Genomic DNA, 27725 nt, shown 5'->3' with positions numbered 1-27725 from the left:
ATTTCTGAATAGGTTGCCAGCTATTTCCTGAAAAAAAGTCAGCGGCATGTTATTCTCTTCTGTGATATTTACCATGTACATGGTATTTGTAATTCAGCTGTGTTTAGACTGTCTTGGTTAATATCTGACAGCTTTTAGGTTGAACAGGCTAGGTTGCTATTGGAATTTTGCAGGATGTTGTCTTTATAGTTGCTACTGTCTTGTTCTGTACTGAGTGCTGGAGTGTATATTTGTACCTCGAGTTATGTACGTAGTGTACTTGGAGCTTAAATGAAGCCTTTCTGCTGCAGCAGAAAGGAAACTTGTTATAAAAGGGAAACGGATACTCTGTATATAGCAGAAATTTCTTCTTGCCCATCCGGAGACTAAATCGCTTTTCTTTAGGCTCCTTGGAGAGCTCTTGTACAATGACAGCACTTTTTTTCCAGTTCAAAAATTAATTTTGGGGCTGTTGTGAGTGGGTTGGTTAATTAATTCTTCATTGGGACACTCATGGGGCTCCCTGGCTCTTGTTATGATATATTTTGTTACTTTTCAGTAAGGGCATAACTGTAGGCAGTGCAAGGACTGTACAAGTGTTTTTTGGAAATAAGCTTACTCAGAATATATCAATTCAAAATCTGTATTCATTGTCATGTTTTTTTACACTGCACTAAGAAAATAGTTTGAAATCATTTTCAGTGAATAGAATAGTGAAGTTATTTGACTACTGAGTTTAGTGGTCATTATTTATGATACCCTTTTCTCTTCTACATATGTGACTTAGACCCCTCAAGAGTGGGACTAATGCTAGTCTTTGAGATCTTCTAAGAAAGTCATTTGGTGCCTATTAAATCCTTGTAAACTCCTTCCAGTTTCTTAAGATTGTTGGTAAATGATGGGTGGTCAGGCATATTTTCAGAGCAGGCTTGTGCCAGAATTAGCTGGTAAGTGGCAGTCATAAGCTTCAGGTCAAAAACGAATCCACTTGGTGTTCCAGTACAGCGTCTGTCAAAAATAGAGCAATGCTTTTATGCACGTAACAGCTGCTTACACTTGAAGACTTTCTTGTTCTTTGGTATTTAACTTAAAACTGCTCGAGAGTATTTTTGTTAGCATTTGATGTTATAAATAGGAGTCGGGTAGAAATGTGCGTGCCTGCACGTCTGTGTGGCCGCTGTGTGTGGAGGTAGGGCGGTTATCGATATGTTATGCGCATAGTGCTCTAACAAACAGGTGAAGTCCATACCTGTAGGGTAATCAATGAGGCCTAAAGAAAAAGGTTATTTAATGCCCAAGGATTAATTTTACACGTTAGTTTAGGGTCAAAGCAGCTTAGAGTGCATAGTTTGACCATGAAGGCATTCTGGACTGTACAAATTATGTACAACTTTTGACAAGATGCTGCTATGTGGCCCCAGCGTGCAGCTGTGACAGCAGAGCTCGAGACTGCCTTGCCTTGTTTCAGCAAAAACAGACATGTTGAAAATGATACAAAGGTGAACACAGTGAGGGAGTTCAGGAAGCTGTTTTTCCTTTTGATCCAAACAGGGTGGAGGAATTGTTACGTTGGTTGTCAGATGACATTAAAGTTATAAAAAGCAATAAACTGGCTGAAGACTTGAGAGGTTTACATGTATTTGCTTAATTTGTTTTTGGTTTGTTGTTGTTGGGGTTTTTTGTTGGTTTGTTTTTTTGGGGGGGTTTGTTTTTGTTCATTTTTTGATTTTGTTTTTTGTGTCTGTTTTCTTTGATTTTCTTCTTATATAGATATATTTTAAATATGTTTACAGGAAGACCTTATATTATCAGTTTATGTTACTTTGTTCTGTTGAGAGCTCGAAATTCTTGTTGAATTGGCAGAGGCTGTAGGTTTCTCTGCTGGGCACAGTCTTGTTGTGGCTTGCTGACCTTCTTGTGTGCCAGGGTCTCTTATCTTCCTGCTTGCGTAGGTCAGAGGGCTGCAGCTATATAGTTAGAACAGTCCTGAAGTTACTAGTCAAATTAAACAAAAAAAATTACAATAATAGATTAACCTGACTGTTGTGGTAATGTGGAATTTAAATTGCTGTAGATTAAAAACTTGGTCTGTACTAACTTTGAGGCTGAAATCCTCATATGTTTAAGTTTTCTGCCGTGTGAAAAAATTCAGGGATGTAACGTGAGAGGTTGCCAAAGCAATTTATAGTTAGATAATAACATATCTTTCTTGTTTCTGCTCTCTGTCCTGTTCAAGCATCTGTTCAACCAGCTAAACTTCGCTGTGGATGCCAAGATCCCTCAACAGCTTCTGCTGTATTCGGACAGTGTGTGGTCTGTGCTCTGCTGAAGGAATCAGACCCTTCCAGTTTCAGTGGATGCTGCGTTGTTGTTCAGGCAGCTGGCATGCAGCCTTGCTGCTGTGAGAAAGGAAACTGTGGCCAGTTGATAAGGGCATCTTAAACTGACTCAGTTTCAGCTGGCATATTAGATGATGCCCAGTGAAATAGATGCTGGCTTAATCGTACCTCTGTTTGGCTTAACCTTATTTGTGTCTCCTTAAGCGCCTATATGACAGCTCATCAGCCGCTCAGTGCCACTCTTCATACTGGTGGATTTGCTTTTTCAGATCATATGGTGAGAGGCTGGGAGAGCTGGGACTGTTTATGCTGGAGAGGAGAAGGTATGAGGGGACTGGACCTGTGTGTACAGATACCTGATGGGAGGAGTGAAGAAGAGGGAGCCAAACTCTTTTCAGCAGTACTCAGTGACGAAGCAGTGGGCACACTGAGATGAAAGACATTCAATTTAAATGTAAGAAATGTTTTTTACACTGTAAAGGTGATCGGATGGAGAAGCAGGTTGCCAGAGAGGTTATGGAGTCTCTATCCTTGGAGATATTCAAAACCTGATTACTGCTCACCCAGCCTGCTGTGGATGAGCAAGGGCTAGACCTCATGATCTCCAGAGGTGCCTGCCAACCTCAGCCCTCCTATGGAAAAAAAAATACTGCAGTTTGGAGTGGAGGAGATACTGAAAAAGACAGTTTTTGCAATCTGTTAAAACACTTTTTTCCAGAAGTGGCACTGTCAGGATAAGTTCTGCTTATTGCATCTCTGAGTGAAGTGGGCAGAAGTCTGTCTTCCTGTTAGTGGTTGTTTGCTCCCTAAAGGATCACTGTGGTTGAATATGTCAGTAATCTAACTGTTTGAAATATTCCTGCCTTGGATCTCTTTTGGTCATTCAGGTGGTCACTTGTACTGAGTCTGTGCAGCTGTCTCTTCCCTGATTTCTCCCAGGTTGCCTGTGTTTCAGTTCACAGGTGCATATACTCATAGCATAGCTCTTTCCTAGCATAGCTTGCAAAGCATGCATACACTTCACAAGACTGTTAAGAAGAGGTTTAAGAAATGAAAATCAATTATCTATAGGGAGCTCATACTTTCTCTCCAAAATTAAGAAATATTTTTAAATTTATATTTGATTTTGGGACCACTTCTGTACTGAGAGGGCATAATGCAGCAGGGATAGTTATCCTTTCTTTGCAAGACAGACAGAAAAGTAAAATACGCTGTTTCAAAGCCACAGACTACCAAAAATGCTTTGTTTTAATATGTCACGTATTTTTATTTATGTAGCAAATTTGTTACAAACGTCTGGACAATATTATTTTCAATACATTTCAGTTTTACTTAAGAAAAATGCCACCCACTCGATATTAAAAAAAGTTCAGAGAAGAGTGAGAAGGGAACATTTGAAGAGGTAAGAGTCAGGCTCATATATTTTATTCAGGCTGTTGAATAAATCAAAACCCCGAGGCTCTCAAGTTACAATCCTCACCCCCCCCATCTGCCTTCTAGTAATTTTCTTTCATCTGTATTCCCCACATGAACTTGCTGCTCCTGCCTACTTCCATCCCGCCTGTGCCCCCCTGGAGACCTTGTTCTGTGGTGGTGGGTTCATTTTCTGTTGAGGGAGAGGAGAAGAGGTGCTGAGAGAGGGGGGCTGCCCCCGCAGGGGTGCAGAGGGCTAGGCTTCCCTCAGTTGCTGTTCCCTGCCAGGTATTCAGCAGTTGCAGCATCCTGTCAATGGACTCCTCTGCAAGGACTGCGCTCGGAAGATAAGAGCCACGTGCCTCTCGGGAGGTGCCAGTGTGACCACCCGTGCCATATATCTAGTTGTGAATTGAGGCCAGATGGAGTTGTGCTCATCTGAAGTGACCTTCTGTGTGAAACAGATGCTAGACCATCCCTGAATTGTAGGTTAAAGCCATGTGTTTCTGAGCAGTATCCAGTCTTACTATTAAAAAAAACCAAACAACTAAACCCAGTTGTTGTTACTGTTCAAATGCTGAAGACTCACTCTGCTCAAAGACCTGTTTTACTCACTTTTTGCACTCTGGATAATTAGTTTCATGTTCTAGCAAGTTGCCTTCTCATATTTGTTCTGTGGGAGTTCTTCCCTGTCAGATGTCTCCATTTCACACAAGTATTTGTCATCTATGTTCATACTGTTACGTATTTGTTGTAAATAATAATTGGTGTGTGTATAAAGCTTCAAAGTGTATATAAACTGATGCTCTTATGTACCACCCAGCGCTGTCAGTTCAGGAGCTCTGAGCCAGAGGTTGCATCTAGACCACTGCTTGTAATACGTGCAGATGGATGGACATATTTGCCATTAATTTATGTAATCTTGTTTTAAAAGCCATTTGTACTTTTGGCCTCTGCAACATCCTGTAACAGCGAGTCCTGCAGTTTGATTAGGTGGAAAAGGAACTTCCTTTTGTTTAAAACCTACTGATGGTGGTTTCAGTGTCTCCTGGACTCTGTATTTTGAAAACTCATTTCCCTGTAGTTTTACTTGTCATGTTTTTTAAAAAAATCTGGCATTTGCTTCCATGCATTTTTTCAGCTGACATGCTTTCCCTCCTAAACTGAAAAATTGTAGTCTTTTTAGTGTTTATCCAATGGGTACTGTTCCACTATTCTGGTCATTCCTGCTGCTCTTCTGTGTAGCTTTTCTGGTTCTGCTAATAAGGTATGGCAAGCAGAATCACAGTATTTAATCTCAAGTATATCATGAGTTTGTATGCTGGCACGGTGATGTCACCTTTCCTTGTTTAGTGATGTATGACACTTTAGTCGCCTCCTCTGCTGTGCTGAGATGGTATTCTTAGCAAAACAGCCTGTGTTTACTACTTTTTTTTTTCCTAAAGTGATGCTATCCAATTTAGAAAACATCACCTTATAAGTAAGCTTTTTTTTTTTTTTTCCCCAAGGGGTGTTCCTTTGCAGTTACTCTTTCCTGAATTTCACCTGCTGTTTTGCTGTCCAAGCACACAGTATCATTTTGCACATTTCTGTGTACCTTTCTGCAGCCAGGGCTAGGATGAGCTATGCAGCATATTGCTGCGTGTAAACACTCTCATTCTGCTGCTCACCTCTTTTTCCCAGGTCACATATGAAAAGTACAGGTCCTGTGGGGATCCTGGTGGTAGCTCCTCATTTTTCACTGAGAGAAGGTTAGTTTGCTGTAGTGAAATTGCAGTTGCAGTTTCCTGTTTTAGTGCTCTTTGCTTTGCTTGTTCTGTTACTTTGAAATGCCTTGTAAGTAAGATACATGCTTGAAGTGCTTTATACTTAAAAATTTCTAACGTTTGCATTAAAGTTAATGCCTTGAGTAAAATTTTATTAAATCTCCATTATAGCTTGGAGAAAATGACATGTAGTGACTCCCGAAGGCCTCCTAACACCTGGCACAGACTCAAGAATAACACAGGAGTTCCTATACTGGAGTCCTGACTTTGTCATTTTCCTTAGTGAAAATAGAAAATGGGAGTGGCCTCTCTCATGAGCCAAGGCTATGCCAAAATTATATTGTAAGAGGTCATAAGCTAAACATATATTATTTTTGCCTTTTTAGTCCTATAGCTTTTATTTGTAAACATGCAGGACAGGAAATACAAATGAAGGTGCTATCTTTATTTTTAGTTTAATCTTCTCCTTTAGCAACTGGAATTTTGCAGATTTCTACTTTTTACTGTGTCTTTTACTCTTTCTACAGTCAGATCCTGCTACTTTGAAGGAACACACCCATTGAAAGACAAAGCTAGTATTAAAGGATCCTTCCTGACCATTGAGATTTCAGTTTCTACAGTTCAGTTTGTAATAGCTCCGTATTAAAACCCCAGAGAAAACATGCCTTTGAAGAGTGAAAATTCCAATGCCCTTTCCCCCCTGCCTTCACTCTCCCACCCACCTTTTGGGAACAGCTTTCTAGAGGGAGTGATGGGAATTTTTCAGGGTCTCATTGGGGAACACAATTGGCCAGCAATGAGAAAGTCGACTCCCTTTGAGATTTTTTTCCTTTGAAAAGTCTCTTAAACTTTCTTTTGTCATCTAGCCTTCATCTTCAAGGAAGGGCTATCTTACCTTGGGAACCCTTAGTTAAGGTTACCTTTACAGAGTAAGTAGATTCTTGCTTTCTGGAGTAACTTTCAGTTGTTTTCATGGTAGCTGTATAGCATTGCTTGCATTGATCCTGGGGATAAAATATATTTTTTTTACTGATTTGTGTGTGTGCCAAGTGGGGGGATAAGTCAGTAGATAGGCTTGAGGGCAGAGCTGCCATTCAGAGAGATAGTTAGGTTTTTGCAAGCCACTCCATGTGAACATTTTATCTGGGAGACAGATGATGTGAGCAGCCTTCTGCCCGTGGTGGGTGGATATGAGTGCAACAGTGCTGTGCTGTGTGTGGAGCGGAAGCTTTTTTCTGGTCTTTGCTTGCACTTCTGTGTGCTGAGAGTAACCTCCAATGTCCAAGATGTTTTGTAGTGTGGTTCATTAAGGGGCCGGAAGCACACAGAAGCAATTACAGCTGAAGCCTGCTGGGGTGTCTCAGTCATTAGTGCTTGCAGCCTCATTTCATGGGGTTACTAGCAGGGCAGTCGCAATTAAAACCCGTGCTGTGGAACTTGCTCCCTTCGTTGCTGTAGCGCATGGTTGGCAAGTGCATCCGCTGTTCACAAGTCCTTATCCACTCCTCCTCTTCCTCCGTGTTCTTTTCCTTCAGCCTTTCGTGGCTTCAGAATTGGCTTTCCTCTTCTTTGGTGCCCATATCAAAACAGTTGTGAAATAGAGAGGAAACAAAATGAGTTTTGGGATCTGTAGTGTCTCTGGTGTAAAGATACAGGGCCATCTACTACACGTAATGGAAATTAGTAAATCAGTTGGCTGCCTACAGATAACTTCTTGAAATGCAGTCCTCTATTTAGAAACTGCTATCTAGTGTTAGTGTGCAGTACTAGATATATGTTTTAGAAGATCTGTTGTTTGTTCTCAGTAATTATGTAGAAATTTCATTTTAAAATATAGATTCTGCTTGAAAGATCTGTTTCTGCCAATCCTGAAATCTGGATCTAGGATTTTTAAGATTGATTGCTGTTCCACTTGTTCCTTAGTTCTTGTGATATTCAGCATTATTTTCCCCCTTCCAGTAATGCAGACTTTTGTCAGTGTTGCTGTTCCTTCTGGTGCCGGCTTCTTTATTCATCTTCCCTTTGTTTCACTGTACATTGTATGTCTGTCAGTAATTTCCACTGCTGTTGCTTGAGGTGATGATGAGTTCATATCCTTGAGTTGTTTTGTGGTATTTGCAGACTAAGGCAAACACTTTGTCATCCATTATATTTTTTGTTTGTTTTTCCTTTTTTTTTTTTTTTTAATTAACACAACATTAAGTTGGGAACAGGCTTTACTTAAGCTCTGCATATCTTGCATGTAGGTTGCATAAATACGTCCTGTGGAACAGTGATGTGACACCTCTGATCTAGGCTACTGTTGCTAATCCCTGCAGTCTCTCCCCACTCTCTAAGTATGGTAGATTGCAGAGCCCTAACTGTCCTTTGGTTTACCAGAAAAGTTTCTGCTGATTGGATTTTTAGGGACATACAGATAAAACTTTCTGCAGAAACACAAAAGAATGAGGTGTGCACATCCTGTCTTGAAATCCATTATTTCTAGGTGGGGTGTGGAACAGTGTGCTTCCCTTTTATGTTAAATGCAGTGCTTTTAAGAAGGTTTAAAAGTATGTAAGTGCTGGCTACATGCTAACACAGCTGGTGTTGAGATTTCTAACTTTCTTTGTGAGCATTTGGGGACAGAGGTCTTGGTTCCGTACTCTTCCCTCGGAAGAGGGAAGTAAGATCTCAGTAACAAATTGTTTCAGAAAGGCTTTCTTGTTCCTGTCAGGATTTTCTGCTTACATCATCACTTTTTGTGGAGTTTGGTTCCCCCACCTGGTTTTTAGAGTGGGAAATTTGGGGTTTGAGGTTAGCATCTGAAGTCTAACTACAGTTCTTGAGTTATAGACAGTCATAACTGTCAGTTAGCATTAACTTAGTTGTTACTCATAGGAAAGGGCCAATCTGTGGAGAAGCCTACTTGCCTTTTAGGAAGGGTGAATTTTTTGATGAATATATGAAATATTTTTTTTTGTTATTGAAATAGTGACAAAGAGGAAAACAGGTAACTTTTTTGATTGGATTGGTTGTTTTCATACTTGGTTGTTTTCCTAACTTGGAACCTACCAGATAGGTCCATTTTAACCACATCATAGTTGGTAATGCAGCATGTTTTATTTTTCCCAAGGCCATGAGAGTGATGTGTCTTTGCATCGTGCAGGTCTCTTGGGGCATAAGTGGTTGTGATGATGAGGAGACTTGGAGAAAGCCTGTTGAAGCAGCACCAGGGAGCTCTGCAGGGAGTCCTAACCTAGAAACGATCTTGTTGCTGCCATGAGCCTGCACTTGCTATAGGGTCAGCTGAATTGGCGTTGAAGAAGACAGTGGGGCTTTTGTATCGGCTAGGCGAGCACCGGCAGTTTCCTTGTGTGTTTTTTGCTGCTTGGATTCGGTGTTGGGTACATTCAGATCTTTCTTGTGCTCACATGGTCACACAAACTCCTAGGGCAAATACGTTGCCCTCCTCCAGGACTTCCAGGAGCTCAGCCTCCCTGTTTCAGCACAATGCCTCCTTAACCAGAAATGTCATGGCTGGCTCTGCTGGGAGGTACAGGGAAGGCATGGGTTTGGGAGCAACTTTTCCAAACTTGCATGCCAACATCACCAGTCCTGCTCCTGGTGTTTGTGATCAGCCTGTAGTTCTGTGTGGCCTCAGCTGTTCTCAAGGCTTTGCCCAGGCACTGGTGGGAATCTGAGACAGCTGGAATACCGGTAGATTTGTATAATGCCTGCTTGCATTTGAACTGGATATACTGGGTGATCTGGTCAAACCAAAAAAACCTTAAGTGTTGTTTTTACCAGCTGGGAGAGAGGCCTTATTATAGGGCTATGGTGGGATTGTAAAGAAAGGCTTGGATGGAGACAGTTTACATGTGAAAGCCTGTAAAAAGTAGTATGGGCAGAGTCAGCATTTTTGGCATTTAAATTTTAGGTGGCTTGAAAGCTTATTACAGGCTATTTGTAGCTATTTGGCTTTAGACCTTAGTCATACTTCTGTGCAGTGTTAATATAAATTAAATCAGTGTCTATAAATAAATGTCTATTAGCATTTCAGTGTATAGTTTGGTTTTTTTGTAATCTATAAATAATTTCAAAGAATTGTTTGGACTGTAATAGTAGAAGTGAATGTTACAGTGTATGGTGTGAAGTTTGGAATTCTGTGGCCATCCTGAATCATATACATCCCCTTGAAAATATCCTTAAAAACTGTTTTAAAAAATAATTTTCCTCAGCATACTGTTTATGTGGCTCTTTAAAGCAGAAACAATATTGCAGTTTTAAGCAAGAAGTTAATCTCTCTCCTAGTATTTAGCAAAATGATCATGTACATGTTCTTGTCTTTTGTAGGAAAGAAGTTCCAGGCTTCTCAGTGTGTACAGTTTTGGGGGGAGGATGATAGTGATGATGAGTGATATTCCTTAAGTGGCAAATTTCTTAGGCATTCACTTTCACAATGAGGTGGTTTTTTTTTAATAAAACCAAAAAATAACCACCTCTTGTTCACCCTTAATTCTTAGTGTTTCTTCATCCCCAGCCTTTCCTGGTATTAAGTATATTGTCTCCAACCTTGAAGTTTGGGCTGATATGCATGCTTTATTTTTAAGGTAACATATCACAGCATCATTAAGGTTGAAAAAGACCTCTTAAGATAGAGTCTAGTCATTTTTGAAAGTTCAGTTATCCAGTAGATCTCACATGGTTGAAGAAATTTACTTATCCTATGTAAAAACCTTAAAATAGGTTACCATGGTTCTTCATATGTTACGTATGAGTGTGCCTGCTGATGTCGTGTGGTTGGCTCTGGAAATCTGGTGTGCACAAACTGCTGTCAGAATATATTTTAAGTGATGCAGCTGAATGAGACTTAACTTCTTACTATTTTAGTGCACTGTTGTAATTTGCTTTAGTGTTATTTTTAGGTCTTAAAGATGTTGCTTCTCTGTGCCCTTTCTGAATGGGTAGTGATGAAAGTAGTAAGTTGAGTAGTCTCACATGAGAGCAGAAAGTTCTTCCCCATGTTGGGGAAAAAAGTTTCAAAGTGCTTATTTTCTAAATGGCGTTATGCATTTCAAAGCATTTATGATGTTAAATTAAAACCAGACTCTTAAAATTGGTGTTGACTGACTTCTCTCAAATTTTTGTACAGCGCCAAAACAGTGAGTCATGAGTCTGCTTCTCTTGGAGGGAATGGGGAGTAAGCCGTGGAGGCCTGCCAATTGTACAAACATATTTAATTTTATTCAACAGTTGTTTGAATCTGAAATGTATTGGTCAACTTATTTAATCATAATGTAGACATATTTAGGCTGACACAAAATCGCTTTAAACCTTTCCTACCTGCGAAGTGGTGTGTTTACTCCTGAGCTTTTAAGAGAGAACTTTCTGCCCCTGCTGACAGTGCTTTTCATCTACCTTATTTGGGAAGCCTCAGAATCACACATAAGAATCTGAGGGATTCTTTTGGGTTATTTTGTTTTATGTTGTTGATCTTTTCAAGTTTGCAGTAGACTTTGATATCAAAACTATAAAAATATGTTATGTTGAACCTTAGGGGAGCTGTTGGTACTTTGAAGCACTGACAGATCTTGGATGTGCTATTATTAATTCTTTTTTCTTCTCTTCTTTTTTTTTTTTTTTTAAGGGAATGCAGGTGACTGAGGCTCGATGACATTGTTTATATTCAGAGATATGTTAGATAAACTTGATGAACTTTTTTTTTCTTTTAGTACCCTATTTAAGCTAGTGCCAGCTCTCTGTGTACTTTTTTAGATATAAACCCCAATCTAATTTCCTAATTTATTTTCTTGATAAGCAGTTAGATTAAGTTAATTGAAATGAGGCCTTCATAAGATTGAAGGACTAGAGGGGTGCTTTCACTGATTCAGTTCTAAAACAGCACCTTTTGGTTAAACTGGCGCAATTTTGAGAGTAGGCATGTCCCATCTGACTTGGCTAGCAGCCTGGAAAGTGCCAGTGTGTTAACTGTTACAGAAAATACGGTCTATACTTTCCCCCCCTGCAGTTTGTGAGCTGACTCAGCCATCTCTTTGCCTTTGGAGATTTGAGACTTGTAACTTTACAAGCTCAGGTATAGGAGAGCAGAAAACCTTGTTAATGTTTAAACATTTCTGTCTCAGTTTAGTAGCGATGAGGGCTGCAGGACCTCAGCTGGGAGTTAGGAAGTGTGTTTTAGATCTTCCTGTTATGTCTGTCTGCACTGGTTTCACTTGTTCATCGGTTCACCTTTGGAGATGTGTTTCTTCGATTGCCCTGCTCTCCACAAGGCTCAGTCAAAGCTTCCATGCAGGGAATGTGCCTTTTTCTGTCCCCTTCTTGGTAATCTCTACAATCTCACCCCAGGTTAATGCCTCTTGCCTGATGGCTTCATGAGAGCTTCTCTATCTTATTTTTTTTTATTTGCAAGATATATTCACCAAAGTGTAGGGACATCCCACGGGCACAGTAATTTCCTGAATATACAGTTCTGGTTTGGTTTTTTTCTGTCCTACATGTAAGAACTGATAAATCATCTAGACTTGTATGCACATTTCTTCAGCAATTCAAGAGAATTTCTTGGAGCCTATGTGCATGCATGGATTAAAGGAGTGATATTAGGAAGTCAACTTTGTGTGATCCCGCTGTTGACTGCAATTAGAATTGAATGGTAAAGGGGAAGTACTGAACTATACCTTTCTACAGTGAAAAAAATACCTGAGCTGGTTTGCTGAGTGTGGCACCATGGTTACACTCAAGGTGTTTGGATCCAAACTTCATGTGGATCTTCTGGCCCTAGAGAGCTGGGTTGAATGTGGCCACTGAACCAGCATGAAAGCTGATGCCTTCTGGCTTGTGTCAGTTTACTAGGATGTTTGAAGTGAATGTTGTGAGCAGGGTAATGTCATGTAAAAATGAAGACAGGAGTAAAGCAGTGACTTTAAGAGAAGATGAAGAGCTTGCTGCGACTGTGTTGGCAAAGCTTTTTCAGAACTTTGGTCTGAGAAAGCAGCATCTGATGGCCAAGTTAGAAATAAGCAATGTAGTTAAAGTGTTAATATGTTGTGCCAAACTTTTGATGGTATGGTATGTTATGTTACTTGATTTTCTACACTTATGAAAATGTATTTCTATCCAAAGCAAGTAGAAATCTTGTATTGGCCATTGCATTGAAGAGCCTGGGAAGGAGGGAGGTAGGTCGGGTTACCATTAGTTTCTGAACTCCCTAGAAGGTCATGGAAGATGTAATCCACGTACATAGCTGTGTGCTGATTCTATTAATAGTGTAAGCAGCTATGTCAACTCTCAAATTTTTCCTCTCTCCTATCTGAGTTTGTTTTTCATCTCTGTTCTCAGTTCAGGTTGCCCTCCCTTTGCCAGCTTTTCCAACTTTCTGCTAAAACTAGCAGCCACAGGAGAGGGTGACCTGTGTTTGTCATCCTTGCCTTCAGTTGTTTTTCCCTAGAAGAGCAGCTTGCTCTGTGCTTGCCAGAAGATGACCCAAATAGCTGACTTGTGGTGTAATCAGGGTTTATTGTTTTTTTACTGGTTTGTGTTTTGTTTGGGTTTTTTTTCTTCGATCTCCAGTTAGATATTTACCTGATCTGCAGAGAAAAATGCAACAGAAAATAATGGCTCATATGGGCAACTTGAATGACTGTAGTGGTAACTTTAGTGTTAGGAGACAGGGCTTATGGATAATGATGCAAAGCTGCTGCAACATGTCAATCTGTTTTTTTTGTTAGTTTCTAACTCACTTAGATTCCTATCCTCTCTTGGGGATATGTGAGCTACTGCTTTGTTTGATTTTTAAACTGCTAAGTAGTAGTTTGCTTTCCTCTTGCAGGTTCTCCAGAAGACGATGACTGCAAAGTGTGAATTTTTAACGAGAAATCTTTGCAGGAGTTGATATTTCTCTCCAGCTTTTCTAGTTTCACAGTGTTGACTTGTATGAAAACTTGGTTTTCTAGACTTGCTTACTAAATCATGGAGGATATCATCATGAAGTTTTACTCAGATGAAAGTTAGTATGGCAATATTTGGATTAGCTGTGTCCCAGAGTTCATTTTACCTCTTTTTAGATTCTTCTGTTTTGGGTGAGGCTGACAGGAGTTTCTCCCTGCTGATATTTTCTCTCTGTTGCAAGTTTCTATCTGTGCTTGTGAAGAATTTGCAGAGGAGTTATGAATCCAAACCAAGTTGTACCATGTTAGCATGTATTAAATCAGTAATGTTGATGCTTCTCACACAAGGTTGTACTAAAACAGTCTTTTGTTCTTTCAATTTGACTTTTACTTTGTTCAACTTGTGAAAAATCATAGCCTGATGTGTGCTTGAAGTGAAATTTTTTTTCTTCAGGACTGTTGTTTGTCACAGATGAACAAATTTTTGTACTAGAAGTACACCACAAATGGATGAAACAGGGATGAGTCAGATTTTTTTTCATTATTTTTCTTTGGTTCTTCATTCCAATGGTGTGTGTGGTTTTCTTTCTTTGAATGATCTGTCAGATGACACACACCAAGCATTTCCAGTGAAGTCTTTGTGGGCACATCTGATAAATTTTGGTAGGAAGTCATTGGTCTTGCATTTAGACATCTTGTTTTGCTCACTGAGATTTGCAGTTCCTTCAGCAAAGCAGCAAAAGTGTCATCTCCTTGATTGATGCAGCTTTCTGTAATCTGAGCTAAACAATGAAGTTATTTTACATTAATAAATAATTGTGTCAGAACACACGTCGTCTCTGTTATACGTTTGGCATTTTTTTTCCCTTAAGGAGTTTTACATTCTCATGTTACTAGTATTTTCCTCTCTTTCCTAAGAGTTTGCTATTATTGCGTTCTTGTTTTTTAAGGAATGATACCTAAACTTGCACGTATCCAGCTGTGAGAGAAATGGAGTGGATAAAGGAGCAAACTTTAATTTGTTTACCTGCAAGTCTTTGTTCTTTATAGATGAGCGGGGCTGTCATACTTATCTGTGAAAGGAGGCTGAGGCTAGTCCCAAATGAAATCATGTTTTCAGCTGCAGTGGTGTGCTGTGCCTCTCGGGTGTCTTAGCTGGGTGCATCTTTACATAGTGAACAAAACCGTATGGACTGTGGTTTGTTCCTTCTGATGTTACCTTCGTGCATTTAATTGTTAGAGTAATGGCTGGCACGCTGGGGGTGCTGATGCTTAGCAAAAAATCTGGTTTCCATTACTACTTCTGTTAACAGTGTGCTCAGTTTGGGCCGATGGCCTAATTTTCCAGGGTTAAAACATTTGCAAGTAGAACATCTGTATGTGAATCAGCAGCTTCTTTAGCATGTGAGCACTTTGGATTTGATAGATGCTGGTTGGGCAGATATCACTTTCATGCTTTCTTGATTACTCATGAATTCCAGAGGGTATCTTAGGACAGCACTCATGTGCTCGACACGAGTGCTCAGCCTAAAAAAAAATGTTGCGGGGTTAAAGAAGGTTAATATTAAAGTGTTTGCAAAGGAATTCTGTGGGTCAACAAATCCAGCACGTGGCTTAAATATATTGTTTGCAGAAATTAAGTTTAATGCTTAAAAATTGTAATGCCCAAGAAGCACAGAAGGGGAGATCTCATTTTCTATTAAGAAAATGCAAGTAATACCTTGACCTGAATTCATTGATTACTTTTGTGGGGGAACTGATAAGACAGGTAAGAGACAGGCAACTCTGTTTCAGAGAGCTAGCAACTTACTGTTCATAGCCTAAAATGTTAAGGACTTGGACTTACTGGTCTCAAATGCCTGGCTCTATTGATGGCCATTAACAGTGTTTGGAAAACAAAACCAATCACAGACACAAATTCTTTTTCTCTCTTTGACATATACCTGCCTGCTTATTTGTACTGTAAAATGTTAAAGCAACAACAAAAGTATGTGGCTTTGTAATTTACGTGGATCACTTCTTTGTCCTTTCCATGTGGGTAATCTTGCAGCACATGACAGTTTGACATGAACTTGCTTTATATGGTTACACAAAGCAATTTATTTCCCACGACCGATAAATTGTTACATTTTGTACCTTTCCTTATCATAGGTTAATTGGGGAGAGGGAATTGTCACACTAACTGGCAAAAGCAATGTATATTATGCTACACCCGCCCAGTCCCGAATTTGTTTGCTTTCCAATTTGCTGCTGAAGTCTGAGTCATTCCTACTGTTACAACAAATACATATTAGATAAGTTATCGCAGCAAAACTGTTTCTCGTCTCTTGCATTTGATGATAGCAGAAATTTCAGACTCTTAAGTTGAAAACAAGAGCTCTTTTTAAACAATTAAAATATTTTAGACTCAATTGTATGAAATACTTCTGACATTGAATACAGCTGCTCTCTATGTGATGCTGGTGACAATTGGTGTTTACCCAGAAAAAAGTGCTGCTGGTCCTCTTTTTCTTCAACAATGTTGATGTTAAATATTCTTTTATTGCCTTCTGTTTAGCAAAAAGAACAAATACCTGTTTCAGGACCTCAAAAGGGAACTATAGCAGTAGGATGCAAATTTTTGCTTCTCTACCTGCAAATTATATTTTGAGAGGCAGACTGCAACCAACTGCCTTTGGAAAAAGCTGTATTGGCCAGAGAGACCTGAGAACATTCCTAAAATTTTAGTAGTAGGGTTTTTTTATCCTTGTGACATATATGTAGGTCTTTTACATGCCTGAAGACCTTTTCATATCCAAGTCTAAATCCTTGTGATTTCAGTGAGAATTGACATTGCTCTAGCTACTTGGTTTCAAAGTTCTCCTCATTCTGAATAAGTTTTAATTGGTGTTTCACACAGATATTGAGGAACAGTTAATGTCAGGGTTTCATCTTCATGATACATCTCAGCAAAACCTCTTAAATTAAAACTTCTCTGTTAGTAGGAATGCTGTTACAGGATTGGACCTGGCTCTGCTTTCAGCACTGTTCGTGCTCCGTGAGAGCTTGGTTGGATCTTTTTGTGGTACATGGAACTTTTTTCAAAAGTGTTTGCTTTCAGTGGAATCCAAATATCTTCTTCCAGCCCAGCTTTACTTTTGTTTTGTTCCTTTTTCTTCTTCCTAAGAAAGGAAATTACAGAACATTATTACGTTATTTGGTATCTCTCACTCACTGTTTTGATTTTTGTGGCTTTATCTTCCTGCAGCAAAACTGCTGTGTCATGACTTTCCCAAATATTAGATCACATTCTTGATATGAGTAATAGGTTTTCATTATGAGAGGCCTGTAATGGTGACTGCATTATGATTATGGTAAAGAGATGGAGACGCTGAAGTGCCTAATCTCAAAATAAGAAGTATATTTGAATTTTGTAGTTTTGAGTACTTTTCATACGGTGTAGTCACTTCCAACTGATGTGAGGGAAGTTGGGCTTAATTTTTGGGCATCTTTGTAACCACGGTGTTACAACTTGGCAAATAGTGTTCTGATTCCTGCCTAGAGAGAGCTTCCAAAACCTGCTGCTGCCATTAGTAGAGTATATATGGAAATAAAGATTTTAAAATGGTTGCTGCTATCTAAGCCCCAGATAGTAGAATCCATTCTGCTTACATGTGATATACGGATATTTTACTAATTGAACTGCAAGTACTTTAAACTATTTTTTAGCCTCCTCAAAGCACAGTTTACTGCTCTGAATATATTCCTCAACTCTTGCAAGTAATGCAAAGTGTGGAAAGCTTTATTTGTGAGATTTTAAAAGGAGATGGCAAAAGTTATAATTATTACTATAAAGCAAAAAATGCACTAAAACAGTTGATTTGAATTACTTCAATATATTGGTTACATTTTCATAGTTAACACTTATTGGGAAAGTATTTTTTTATATTTTGCCTGAGAGATGAAAAGAGTTTGCAGTCCAGAGGTCTGTCTTAGAATTCTAAGTTAACCAGGCTAAATCTAGACAGGAATGTTTGTTTTTAGAAGTTTTTAGTTTTTTCAAACAACAGTCAGTCATTGAGGTTAGCAGTGTTAGTAGAAACACACTTTTTTTGTTTTGGTTTGGTTTTGTTTTGTTTTTTAATTCATGTTAAAATTTCTTGCACGAATGATATTGTCACTGCAGACGTCTGAGTACTGTGGTGGCAGTGGTGTCTTGATCTGGAAAACTTCCTTCTGATCTCTTTCCAAAACCTGAAGTAATTGCTGTTTCCAGCAAATGCATAAAGGTGGAGTGATGTGCTGTGCAAGGAACCAGCCGTGTGCTCCGATAGCTAATCAAACTAATCAGGCTGTCTGTTAGCCAGGGCCAGTTTGCTTCACATGCACATCCACATGTCTGAAGACGCAGAAATCATCTTCCAGGGGTCTTTCAAGTCAGCTGAGCTAAGTGCAGCATGGGAAGTTTAATACACTACTGCACTGGAAATCGTTTGATGTCAGAAGGTTATTGCAGATTTCTGTTCGGTGTCTGTTTTCAATTTCTCACTTCTTGACTAAAAAGGATGTTTTTGTTGTACACGTAGGCTTGTTTCAACAAAGGTTCAAAGACCTCCTAAGTACAGGACAAAACACAAACCCAAGAATGCACTTGGAGTGATCAAGTAAGATGGGCTATTAGTCTTGTCTAAAAGTCTTCTAAAAATAAAGTTTGAGAGCATTTTTTGAGGAGAAATTCTTTGAATTGGAAACACAGGGGAAAAAAAAAGGACAAAAAGGTAGCTCTCTCTGAACTTGAGTCTGAAAAACTTATCACAAGGAGAAGCACATGCTACTTAATTATATACAAGACATTTTTGTCTCTTCTATTTGATTCAAGGGAGGGAAATCTGAAGGATTAGTCACAACATGGGAGTAGCCCCACCTTAATTCCATGCCTTAATTAAGTGTTCCTCTCAGTGTCTTTCATTCCTTTGTTGTTGACATCTGTGTTCAAAACCAGTTTTTAACTAGAAAGAAAACACAACTGAAAAAGAATTCTTTGCCCAGTATTTCTAGTTTAATTTTTCTGTTGCTTATGTATTAATTACTTAGAATTAATATAGATAAAATAGACCTTTCACACGCACATGGATAAAATTAATTACTGTATTTGTTTCTTTGACTCCAGGCTATGGTGGCTTGTTATCCAGGCAATGGAACAGGATATGTGCGCCATGTTGATAATCCAAATGGAGATGGAAGATGTGTTACATGTATATATTATCTTAATAAGGACTGGGATGCCAAGGTATGCAATAATTTCTTTCTAAACAATTTTTTTTGTTGTTTTAAATATACTTGCTGATGGACTTTTACCACAGGCATATTTTTTCATGTCCTTATTTCCGTGCCTTAGTTGCGTTCTTACATTATGTTAGCTGTGGGTATCCTTTGCCCCCTCTGATTCTGTTGTTAGTGAGAGCAGATAGAGATGAAATGTTTAATTTTCAAGGTTTTGAATTATGCCAGGAGGACCTTTTTGACAGTAAGATTGAAGGAAAGTAGTAAATACCTCTCCTATACACAAAGACTAAATAAGGAGTATATGAAACTTTGGTTTATTGTCCTTACAATCCTGTTGAGTTGTGAGTTTACTGTTTGTGCAGCTAGATTGCTTAATGGAGTATGCTTATAAAGAGAGTGATGCTGTAGCTTGGGAGCATTTTCAAATAAACCAAGTGTTACAGTCATTGCTACATCCATGTAGTTCAAAGCAGCACAAGCCTTTGTATGTTTGTAGATACAGGGAGCAGAACAGACTTACAGCACAGTTCAAGTGGTCTAAGAGTTTACTATAAATGAGTATGATGAAGTAAATTTTTAATAAGGATTTTTCTAGCGATTCGGTGGGACTTGGTAGATTTGAAAAAAAAATGGTGTAGCTAAGTGGCTGTATTGAAAGTGTGAAAGAGTAATGCAAAGACAGCTTTAACTGTCCCATTAACTATGGAGAAGTTTATTCTCGTGTGCAGAAAAAAATAAAACTACTGATACTTCTATCATACTTAGGAAGTAGCATGTGGAAGAGCACATAAAAGCAGTCAGATTCTGTGAATTGCGTTCAGCAGATATGGATAACACAGATATGGATAACACAGGCTGCAGCTGAGAGTTTGTATTTTTCTTTTTTTCCCCCTCATAACATACATGCATGAACTGGTAGATCAGAGAGTTGAGTCAAATGGATGCACTTGAAGCTTTCTGTTTCTGGCATGCTCTTTGACATGTCAAATTGGATCCTTCAGTTAGAAAATAAATTACCAGTCGTTTTTTGCCATGATAATATCTTTGCATGTAAGTGCACTGGTTGTACTGAGCATCTTAAAATGCAGCTCTGAGGCATTTCTAGTTGATTTATAGTTTCTCTCCTGGAAATACAATGAATACATACCAGAGTGTAGAAGTCAAGCAAATTGCATTTCCACAATAACTGGGAAAAATTTACTAGCTGGATATTTTATTTAAGAAGAAAGGTATTTCATTTCCTGCAAAATCTATTTTAAATTACAAATTACCAAGTACATTGTTTATTGAAGAAGAAGCTCAAACTTTTTTTAGGAGAGCAAAAGTATCTAAATCGTCATTTGTTTGCTAATTGAGAACACAATTAGAAAACAGTCATTTATATCAGTTTGCCTTGTTGGTACTTGCACTGTTATGACTCTTATGACATGAAGGCCTATAATGGCCATCTGTAGTTAGATTTAACAACATCAATACCATAAGTAGGAGGATGTTAGCATGACTTAGGTATTTAACCCCACCTGCTTGTGCTGTTTTCTAGACACACATAGTTAAGCCCAACTGTTTTCAAAACCTGGAAGAGATTTAAATTGACCATCAGTAATACAGATTCAGGTTTTAGTTTGAAGTTTCCTACTCCTTCCTCCTTTTAATTACAGAAACATTACATAAATTTGTGCTGCTGTTAAACGAAATAATCTCTTTAATGGGAAAGAGTAAAACGCAGATGTGAAATACAGTTTTTTGCTCATCTATATTGCGATATTTTTACGTCAATATAGAGATATATATCTATAGACTATATATGTATAGTATATAGACTGATAGGTATATAGTCTGTATATAGACTGATATTACCTATGATTACCTTTGATATTACCTATGTAATATCAGTCAGTCTTATCTATTTTTTGCAAGTAGGTAAATGCAGCTAAAAAAACCCCAATCTAAGCCCACAGCTTTTATTTAAACATGAATAGAGGTTTAATATTTGCAAGCATTCTGAAATTACTCAGTGAAAAATGTGTAAAACATTTTATTAAACGCACTGACAGAAAAGCCATAGATTCATAATGTCTGTAGCACCTGACAAAGACTTTTGTTTCAGTTCCAAGTGTCTGAAGTATTTTCAAATGTGGTATTTGGTACTTTTAAATACCATGAGACGTTGTTCTCAAGCATTGCTTTTAAATATTTGGTTTGTAGGTAAGTGGAGGCATCCTTCGGATATTTCCGGAAGGTAAAGCCCAATTCGCTGATATTGAACCCAAATTTGATAGACTGCTATTCTTCTGGTCTGATCGCCGCAACCCTCATGAAGTACAGCCAGCCTTTGCTACAAGGTAGGACTAATGGACTCTCTACTGCATGATGCCTGTTTTATCAAGAAATGAGCAAATCCTAATGAGAAATGAGTGACACTGTGAATTATGACCTGACAAAAAGGTGGGTTGTTTATTTTTTTCCTATGGGTAAATGATTAGGCTTCCACTGTGCTGCTGAGTTTGTAATGATGCCTTATCTCTTATTTTGGAGAAAGGAGGGAGGACTGGAAACACTAGAAGTTGATGAGTGTATGCTTGGCCAAACTGGGTGGGAGCACACAGAGCCAGGAGCAGATCTCAACTTTGCCAAAAGATGTTGTCTTCATTATTTCTCTGTAGTGGCTTTACACTCTTCTCCCTTCCCTTTGTCTCTAGCACCTTCCTGTGTTACTGGAAGATTGACTTGGTACTTCAGCTTTGTGTCCCCTCTTGCTGGGAGGGACCTGTCAGAAAACAGTAATTTCAAACTAAGCCACCACGTGCTAGTTTGGGAATTGGGAGAGAGTTATGGGGCGGAAACAACCATGGATACATAAGTCTTTTGAGTATTAGAGGAGTTGCTCCCAGTCTGAGGCATAGGGGAAACTTGATACCTCCTTTGTCCTTCAGTGCAGGGCAGTGGATGATGCTAAAGGTACCCACATTCACTGCCTCACATGTGATGACTAACGTTTCCAGATAGCATTGATAGGTGGCATTGGAGTTGTTGATCCATGCTTCTTGTTGCCCATATTCTAACACATTTGGATGGCCAGAGAACTGAATGTTGACTGGAGCTGTGAGATAACAAACTACCTTTGGGAGAAGTAACTTGAAACTGCCTTCGGTGCATCCTGTTGCAGCCTTTCAAGAAGCTGTACCGCTCTCCCCTCCCCCTTTGTGCTGCCGGCAGAGTCAGAGGGTGAAATGCCATTTACAAAAGCTCCTTAAAGTCTTTTCTCAATAGCTGGCATTTTGTATTTAAATCCTCTACGGGCATTGGAAAAACAGATGACCCATGGTAGTTAATTGTTCCTTGTGCCAAATGTCCAAAAAAAGGTTTTTACAGTGTAGCTCAGTGATAGACTTGGCCTAGTAAAAAGGTGAGATCACAGGGCAAGGTGATACAGGCAGAGACTTCATTATGTGTGCTGGGCAAGAACTGTAATAGCAAACTCATCAGGAAATTAGAAATGTAAACTTAGAGCGTCAGTGTCACCCCTTCAGTGACTGTTCAGAAAATATCTACTAACAGGAAAAAAAAACCCAGAACAACCACTTGCTTTCTGTAAACTGTATTTTGTCGGACTGCAGAAGTATCGTCTCATTTAGGTTGTGTTTCATGTCAAGTGCCTCACTGTTCTTTTTCCTTCGATTTCCCTAGGTACGCAATAACAGTGTGGTATTTTGATGCAGATGAAAGAGCACGAGCTAAAGTAAAATATCTAACAGGTAATCTCTTGTTAATATCTTCTCTGTTGTTTGTCTTTTCTTGGTGAATGAATAGCTAAGTAGTCTAGCCTCATCTCCTTGATCCACCCCGTACTCAAAAAGAGGGAGAAATTGGCATAACTCAAGAATTGGGTTTTACAGGAAAGGGTGACCCAAGGGTTGAACTCGTAGGCAGAGACTGGGGAAGAAATCCAGGTCAGTGCCTGTCCTGCTCACACTTTCTCTGAGACCTGAGGCTGCTTAGCATTTTTACATGGGGGATACAGCTTCCCCCTAGTCTTGTCTCCCTAATAGGTGCAGAGAATAAATCCTGCAGAACTGAGAGCCTCAGAAATAGTTTTGATTGACCGTAGTGATTCAACAAGTGACTACAACTTCACTTGACTAGAATTTTATATTAGAAAAACAAAAGCCTAAAATTAAAATCTAGAATCAAAGAATGGAGTTACTTCCTCCATTTCCAATTTCACATATCTAGCATCTGTTTTCCTTTTCTGGCTTCTCCCCCAAGAGGAAGTTGATCTAATTTTCCTGTTCAAGTTAGCATTATAAGGAGAAATGGCCTAGAACTTCTGCCATGCTTGTAATTGCCATCAGAATTTTGTGTTTGTTACAGTAGTTTAAAAATAAACCAAAATTAGGTGTACCACAAGTGCACACATACGCGGAGTTTTGTCAAGAGCTCTGAAACCAATGATATTGAAGATACGCGCCATTCATTTCTAAATGAGATTGCCATGCAGTGCTGTTAGGTGTCTGAAGCTCCTAAGTAGCCCCAGAGCTGTGTAGCAGCTGTGAAAGCTGCAGTTCTGTTCAGCCCTCCTTGGTGCAGCTGGTGACTGTGTATTTTGGGAGTGGTAAGAGCAGTGCAGCTCCTGCCTGGCTTGTGAGGGGAAAGCCCCTCAGCTCCGGCCAGGTAGGATGTCCCATTGCTCCCGGGGCACACGCCTGGCAAGGCACAGTGACTTCCTAGGCAGTCAGGAGTGACAGATAATGCCTGCCTGTCTCCACAGGAAGCCTTTCTATCTCTAAGCTGGCCTTCATGTCACAAGTGTGTGACTGTGCAGCTCCTGGAGCCGCTTTACTGAATCAGAGCTGTGCTGTTGCCTCTGCACAGCTTGAGCTGCTGGCCTTTCAGAGGGAGTGCAGGGAAGTGATTTGGGTGGGCTTGCACCTGAAGGGAAGGTGCTCCCTCCTCTGCCCCCATCCCTCTCCAGGGTCCCCCTAAACTGATGGCACTTAAAGAAGGAAGGCTGGGTTGTTTAAATTTCACAGATTCACAGAATCAGTTAAGTTAGAAAAGATCTCTGGGGTCATCGAATCCAACCTTTGACTGAACACCGCCAGGTCCACTAGAACATGGCACTCAGTGCCACGTCCAGTCTTTTCTCAAACACCTCCAGGGATTGTGACCCCATCCCCTTCCTGGGCAGTCCATTCTATTTTTTTAATCACCCTTTCTGTGAAGAAATTCCTCATCTTTCTTCAGTATGGATTTGCCCTGTAATTGGTTTATATTATCATGTTGTTGTGGTTTTGGTTTTCATTTGCAATTAAAATTGTATTCTTTGTTCTGTATCTGCAGCAAGAATTGTGCAAGATGCTTTTTATTTTCTACTGACAATAACATATAAAATTATAGAATAAAATAAAAAACTTCATTTTTGGATTAGTGTCAGTCTAACTAAAACCATGCAGAATATTTGGTTTTTTCTTGCATGTGTGTCTGTTAATGTTTTGGTATTCAGACTTTATTTGGGGCAACCTGAATAGGTGAAGTTTTAGAAAAAGGACAGAAAAGGTGTTGGTTGGTGGTCAAATGGAATGTTGCATTTCAAAAATCCCTCAGAGGTTTTTTACCAAGGTAAATACCAAGAAGCTCTGGGTATTCTGATACAGAATAATGGGCAGTATCCTCAGATTCTTAAATGTCCATTCTTAAAGTTTACCTTTGTACGGTCCGAGATGATGAGCTTCAGAACTGCATGTATGATGTGAAGTATCCAGTTTTCTGTGTGAGCAGCCAAATAGGAGGAGTAACCACAGCTCGTTAACTTCACACAGCACAGAATACAGAACACGTGTACAAAGATAGCTATCTTGCTAGATCATTTGTTCTAGACCATCTTCTAAGTACTCTCTTAAAACTAATCTGGACAGTGAATGTAGCAATCGTAAAGACTGTACTTTGATAAATGCTGAAAAATAATACTGATTTTCTTTTCATATTTCTGCAGGTGAAAAAGGTGTGAGGGTTGAACTTAATAAACCTTCTGACTCAGTTGGGAAAGACGTTTTATAAGCCTTTGATTTAGCAACTCCCTGTGCTATTCTCCCTGATAAATCTTGATGCTATCTATTAACTTTTGAATGTGAATAACAAGATAAAGGAAAATCAACAACAAACCAACATCTTAATAAGGAAGCAAACAGTGTTTCAATGTTGCATCAAATAGAAGGTTCTTTGACTGCTGAAGCATTGTACTATGTGATTGTGACTCCAGGCCTGTGACTGCTTATGTGAAGAAGATAAGCAATCAGTAAGAAACAGCATATGCATCTGGACATAAATAAGTGCCCTACATAGAATTTGTCCATTCTTATATTTTGCCAGACCTGTCATCCAGCTGAATCCATTTCATCTCTCCCTTTTTTTATATGGTAAAAGTTTGAATTTTGGGTAATTTTTGTATGACCAGGTACAGTTTATCAAAATTGAGTCTTAAAAAAAAAAGAAAAACTGAAAAAAAAAAGGAAAAAAATTACAGTATTCTCCAAAATAACGTGGATCTATTTTTGTAAAACTGTTCATACTGTTCTCCTCTGCCATGAAAGACCTAATTTAATGTAAGGGTTGCCAGTAACTGATAATCACTTTAATTTTCTTTACACCTTAAGTCAGAAAAGGAGCACTTTAATTACCAGCTAAAAACCTGATTGTTTTATATCATATCTCACACTAATCTTAACTTTTAAAGATTGCTGCTGTATTGTTTTTTTGACTATGTTCTCTTGAACGTTATTAACAGAAGCAAATCTCGCTATTAGTAACATTCAGTTTGTGGTTTTGTATGTTGAATCCACAGAGGGGAAGTTTCTGTTTCTTCTTTGTTATAGTTTATTTTTGTTAGGTTTCTTTTTTTTTTTTTTTTTTTTTAAATTTTATAAGTGACTGGCACTAAGTGAACTTGACACTATCGGTTGCTGTCATTGGCTTTGGGGACCTGGTAAATACCATCAAGTTACAAGAATATACAAGGGCTTTCCTAGGCTATTAGAGGTACCCAGAACCTCCTTACTTACTTGACAGAAATTTTTGAGCTTTCTCCCTTTTCTAAAAAATACTTGCCACCCCTCTTTCCTTTGTATATAAGTTAATGGAATATCTAAAATTCCCTTTTTTTAATTTCCTTTTCAAATGTTTGTGTCCCATGCAGTCTGTAAGTTGACACCTTGATCTATTATATAGTATCAAGGAAATGGTCAGCACACTGAAGCTGAAGTGCATCACTCTGTAGGCTCCTTGTGCAATACATCTTCAAGTTTTCACTGTGCTGAAGGATTTCCCCAAAAAGGCACGGCCCTTCGACAAATACTGAGGTATATATATTTAGTAAGAAAACATTTACTTTCTTTTACATTGTTTTCATTTTATCAAGGAGAGGGAGCATCACAGAGTAAAAGTGAGATGTGCAGAAACTTTGATATTCTTATTTTTAAGAAGTTGATATTTTGGACACTGATTTTTTTCTTCTTCTTCTTTCCTTAATTTTTCCTGAGCTTTAAAAGCTTGAGAAAACAAAAGCAAATCTATCAAGAACAGCATTCATATTTACAGGAGTTTGGGAGTTGATCAGCTTACCCACTGCAGTTTTCTATCTGTCCCTTATTTCCTTACTTAGCCAAAACAATGTGAGTGTACAGAAATATTTCTGTATATATTACAACTTGTGACAGTTTTAGCATCTGTATAGTTTGTATTCAATTAGAGACCTTTTCTATGGAAAGCTCAGTAATTTTTTATTAAAAACATTACTATTGTTCATGTAAAACATGAAAAAGCTAATTGTTTAGTAACAAACTGACAGAAGGGGAAAAAAATTCAGTATTGGTATATCATTTAGGAGAACCAACAGAAATCCTGGGTTTGTTTTGATTTCGCTTTTCCTTTTTTTAGTAAATTCTTGCCCTGTACAGTCTTCTTCCTCTTTCCTCTTTTCTTCCCAGAAAAACAGACAGGATAACTTTACTGTAAGTGCCTCTGCCAACCTGGCCAAGGAGTGCAAATCTTCATTACTGTCTGGTCTGCAGTGCATTTAGGTTACTAATGAAACAAGCAAAAAAGTCGCCTCTTCTACTTCATCTTCTTTAGTGCTACTTTTAACAGAGGTTTGTTTGTTTATACTTTAGAAATGTAAACATAAGCCTTTAAACTCATTTCAGTCCCTCTGTAATTCAAACTGCTGCAGTTAAACAGCGTATCAAATTCTAATCACACTGTAGGTTTGTGCTTGCCGGACAGGTTTAAAAAGTGCTTAATTTTTCACTCCATGTAAGTCATTACAACAGGGTCAACAAATCAGGTCAGCCATTTCTTCCATGTCCTTCAGAAACTGTTCATTTCATGTCGGTTGAATATTCAGTCTTGAGCATCACCAAGCAGGTCCTTGTTTTAAAACTATTTTTTAAACTGTCTTATGATCTGTATGTGTCTAGTCCTGGTTAAAAATAAAGCTTCATAATGCTATTTTTATTCATGATGTTAGCTGGCTGTGAAATATGAGACCTTTATCTATAGCAGGCGAAGAAATTCAGGATTCATTTACAGGTTGCCTATAAAGTTGTGTAATTTCAAAAGCAGTGTTCATTATGAAAGAGCTCTCAAGTTGCTTGTAAAGCTAATCTAATTAAAAAAGATGATGTATAAAGGTTCTTGAAAGCTGTGTGGTTATTTGTAATCTTTGTAACTTTTAAAACTACTCTGTAGCAACAAATTTATAAATGCCCCCTGATAAAGGGCTATGTGGAATTTTGGTTGTTTTGGTGGGGGTATTTTGTTTTGTTGTGGGTGTTTTGGTAGGGATTTTTTTGTTTGTTTCAGTTCTTCTGTTGTTGTAGGTTTGTGGAGGTTTTTTTACTTGGAGAGCTGTTTCTGCTCTGGAGAAAGATCTGGTTTTATTTTTTCTCTAGACTGCCTACAGTTACATGGGTGTGGTGATCATTTTCCTGGTGATTTCCTCCCTCAAAAACAGGACCGTGCCTAGGCTTTCTGAAGAGTGGTGGTGGACGTATGGTCAGATCTAGTCTTTTCACCACTTTTGACAA

General features: G+C 38.7%; 1 protein-coding gene across 1 annotated transcript in view; it reads left to right on the top strand.

Moving 5' to 3' along the window:
* The window catches only part of EGLN1 (egl-9 family hypoxia inducible factor 1), a 35106-nt gene extending 7774 nt beyond the window's left edge, over positions 1-27332 (top strand). The window contains exons 2-5 of the mRNA XM_027897719.1: positions 18530-18649; positions 20851-20987; positions 22333-22400; positions 24638-27332. Of these exons, the coding sequence (XP_027753520.1) occupies positions 18530-18649; positions 20851-20987; positions 22333-22400; positions 24638-24702 (390 nt within the window). The 3' untranslated portion in view covers positions 24703-27332. The remainder of the gene's footprint in view (positions 1-18529; positions 18650-20850; positions 20988-22332; positions 22401-24637) is intronic.
* The last annotated feature ends 393 nt before the right edge of the window (positions 27333-27725 follow it).

Source organism: Empidonax traillii, unplaced genomic scaffold, assembly GCF_003031625.1.
Source record: "Empidonax traillii isolate 1590-97213 ecotype Southwest subspecies unplaced genomic scaffold, ASM303162v1 scaffold556:size416722, whole genome shotgun sequence".
Taxonomy (NCBI): domain Eukaryota; kingdom Metazoa; phylum Chordata; class Aves; order Passeriformes; family Tyrannidae; genus Empidonax; species Empidonax traillii.
The sequence above is the reverse complement of the archived record's forward strand: the minus strand, read 5'-3'. Positions and strand labels throughout refer to the sequence as shown.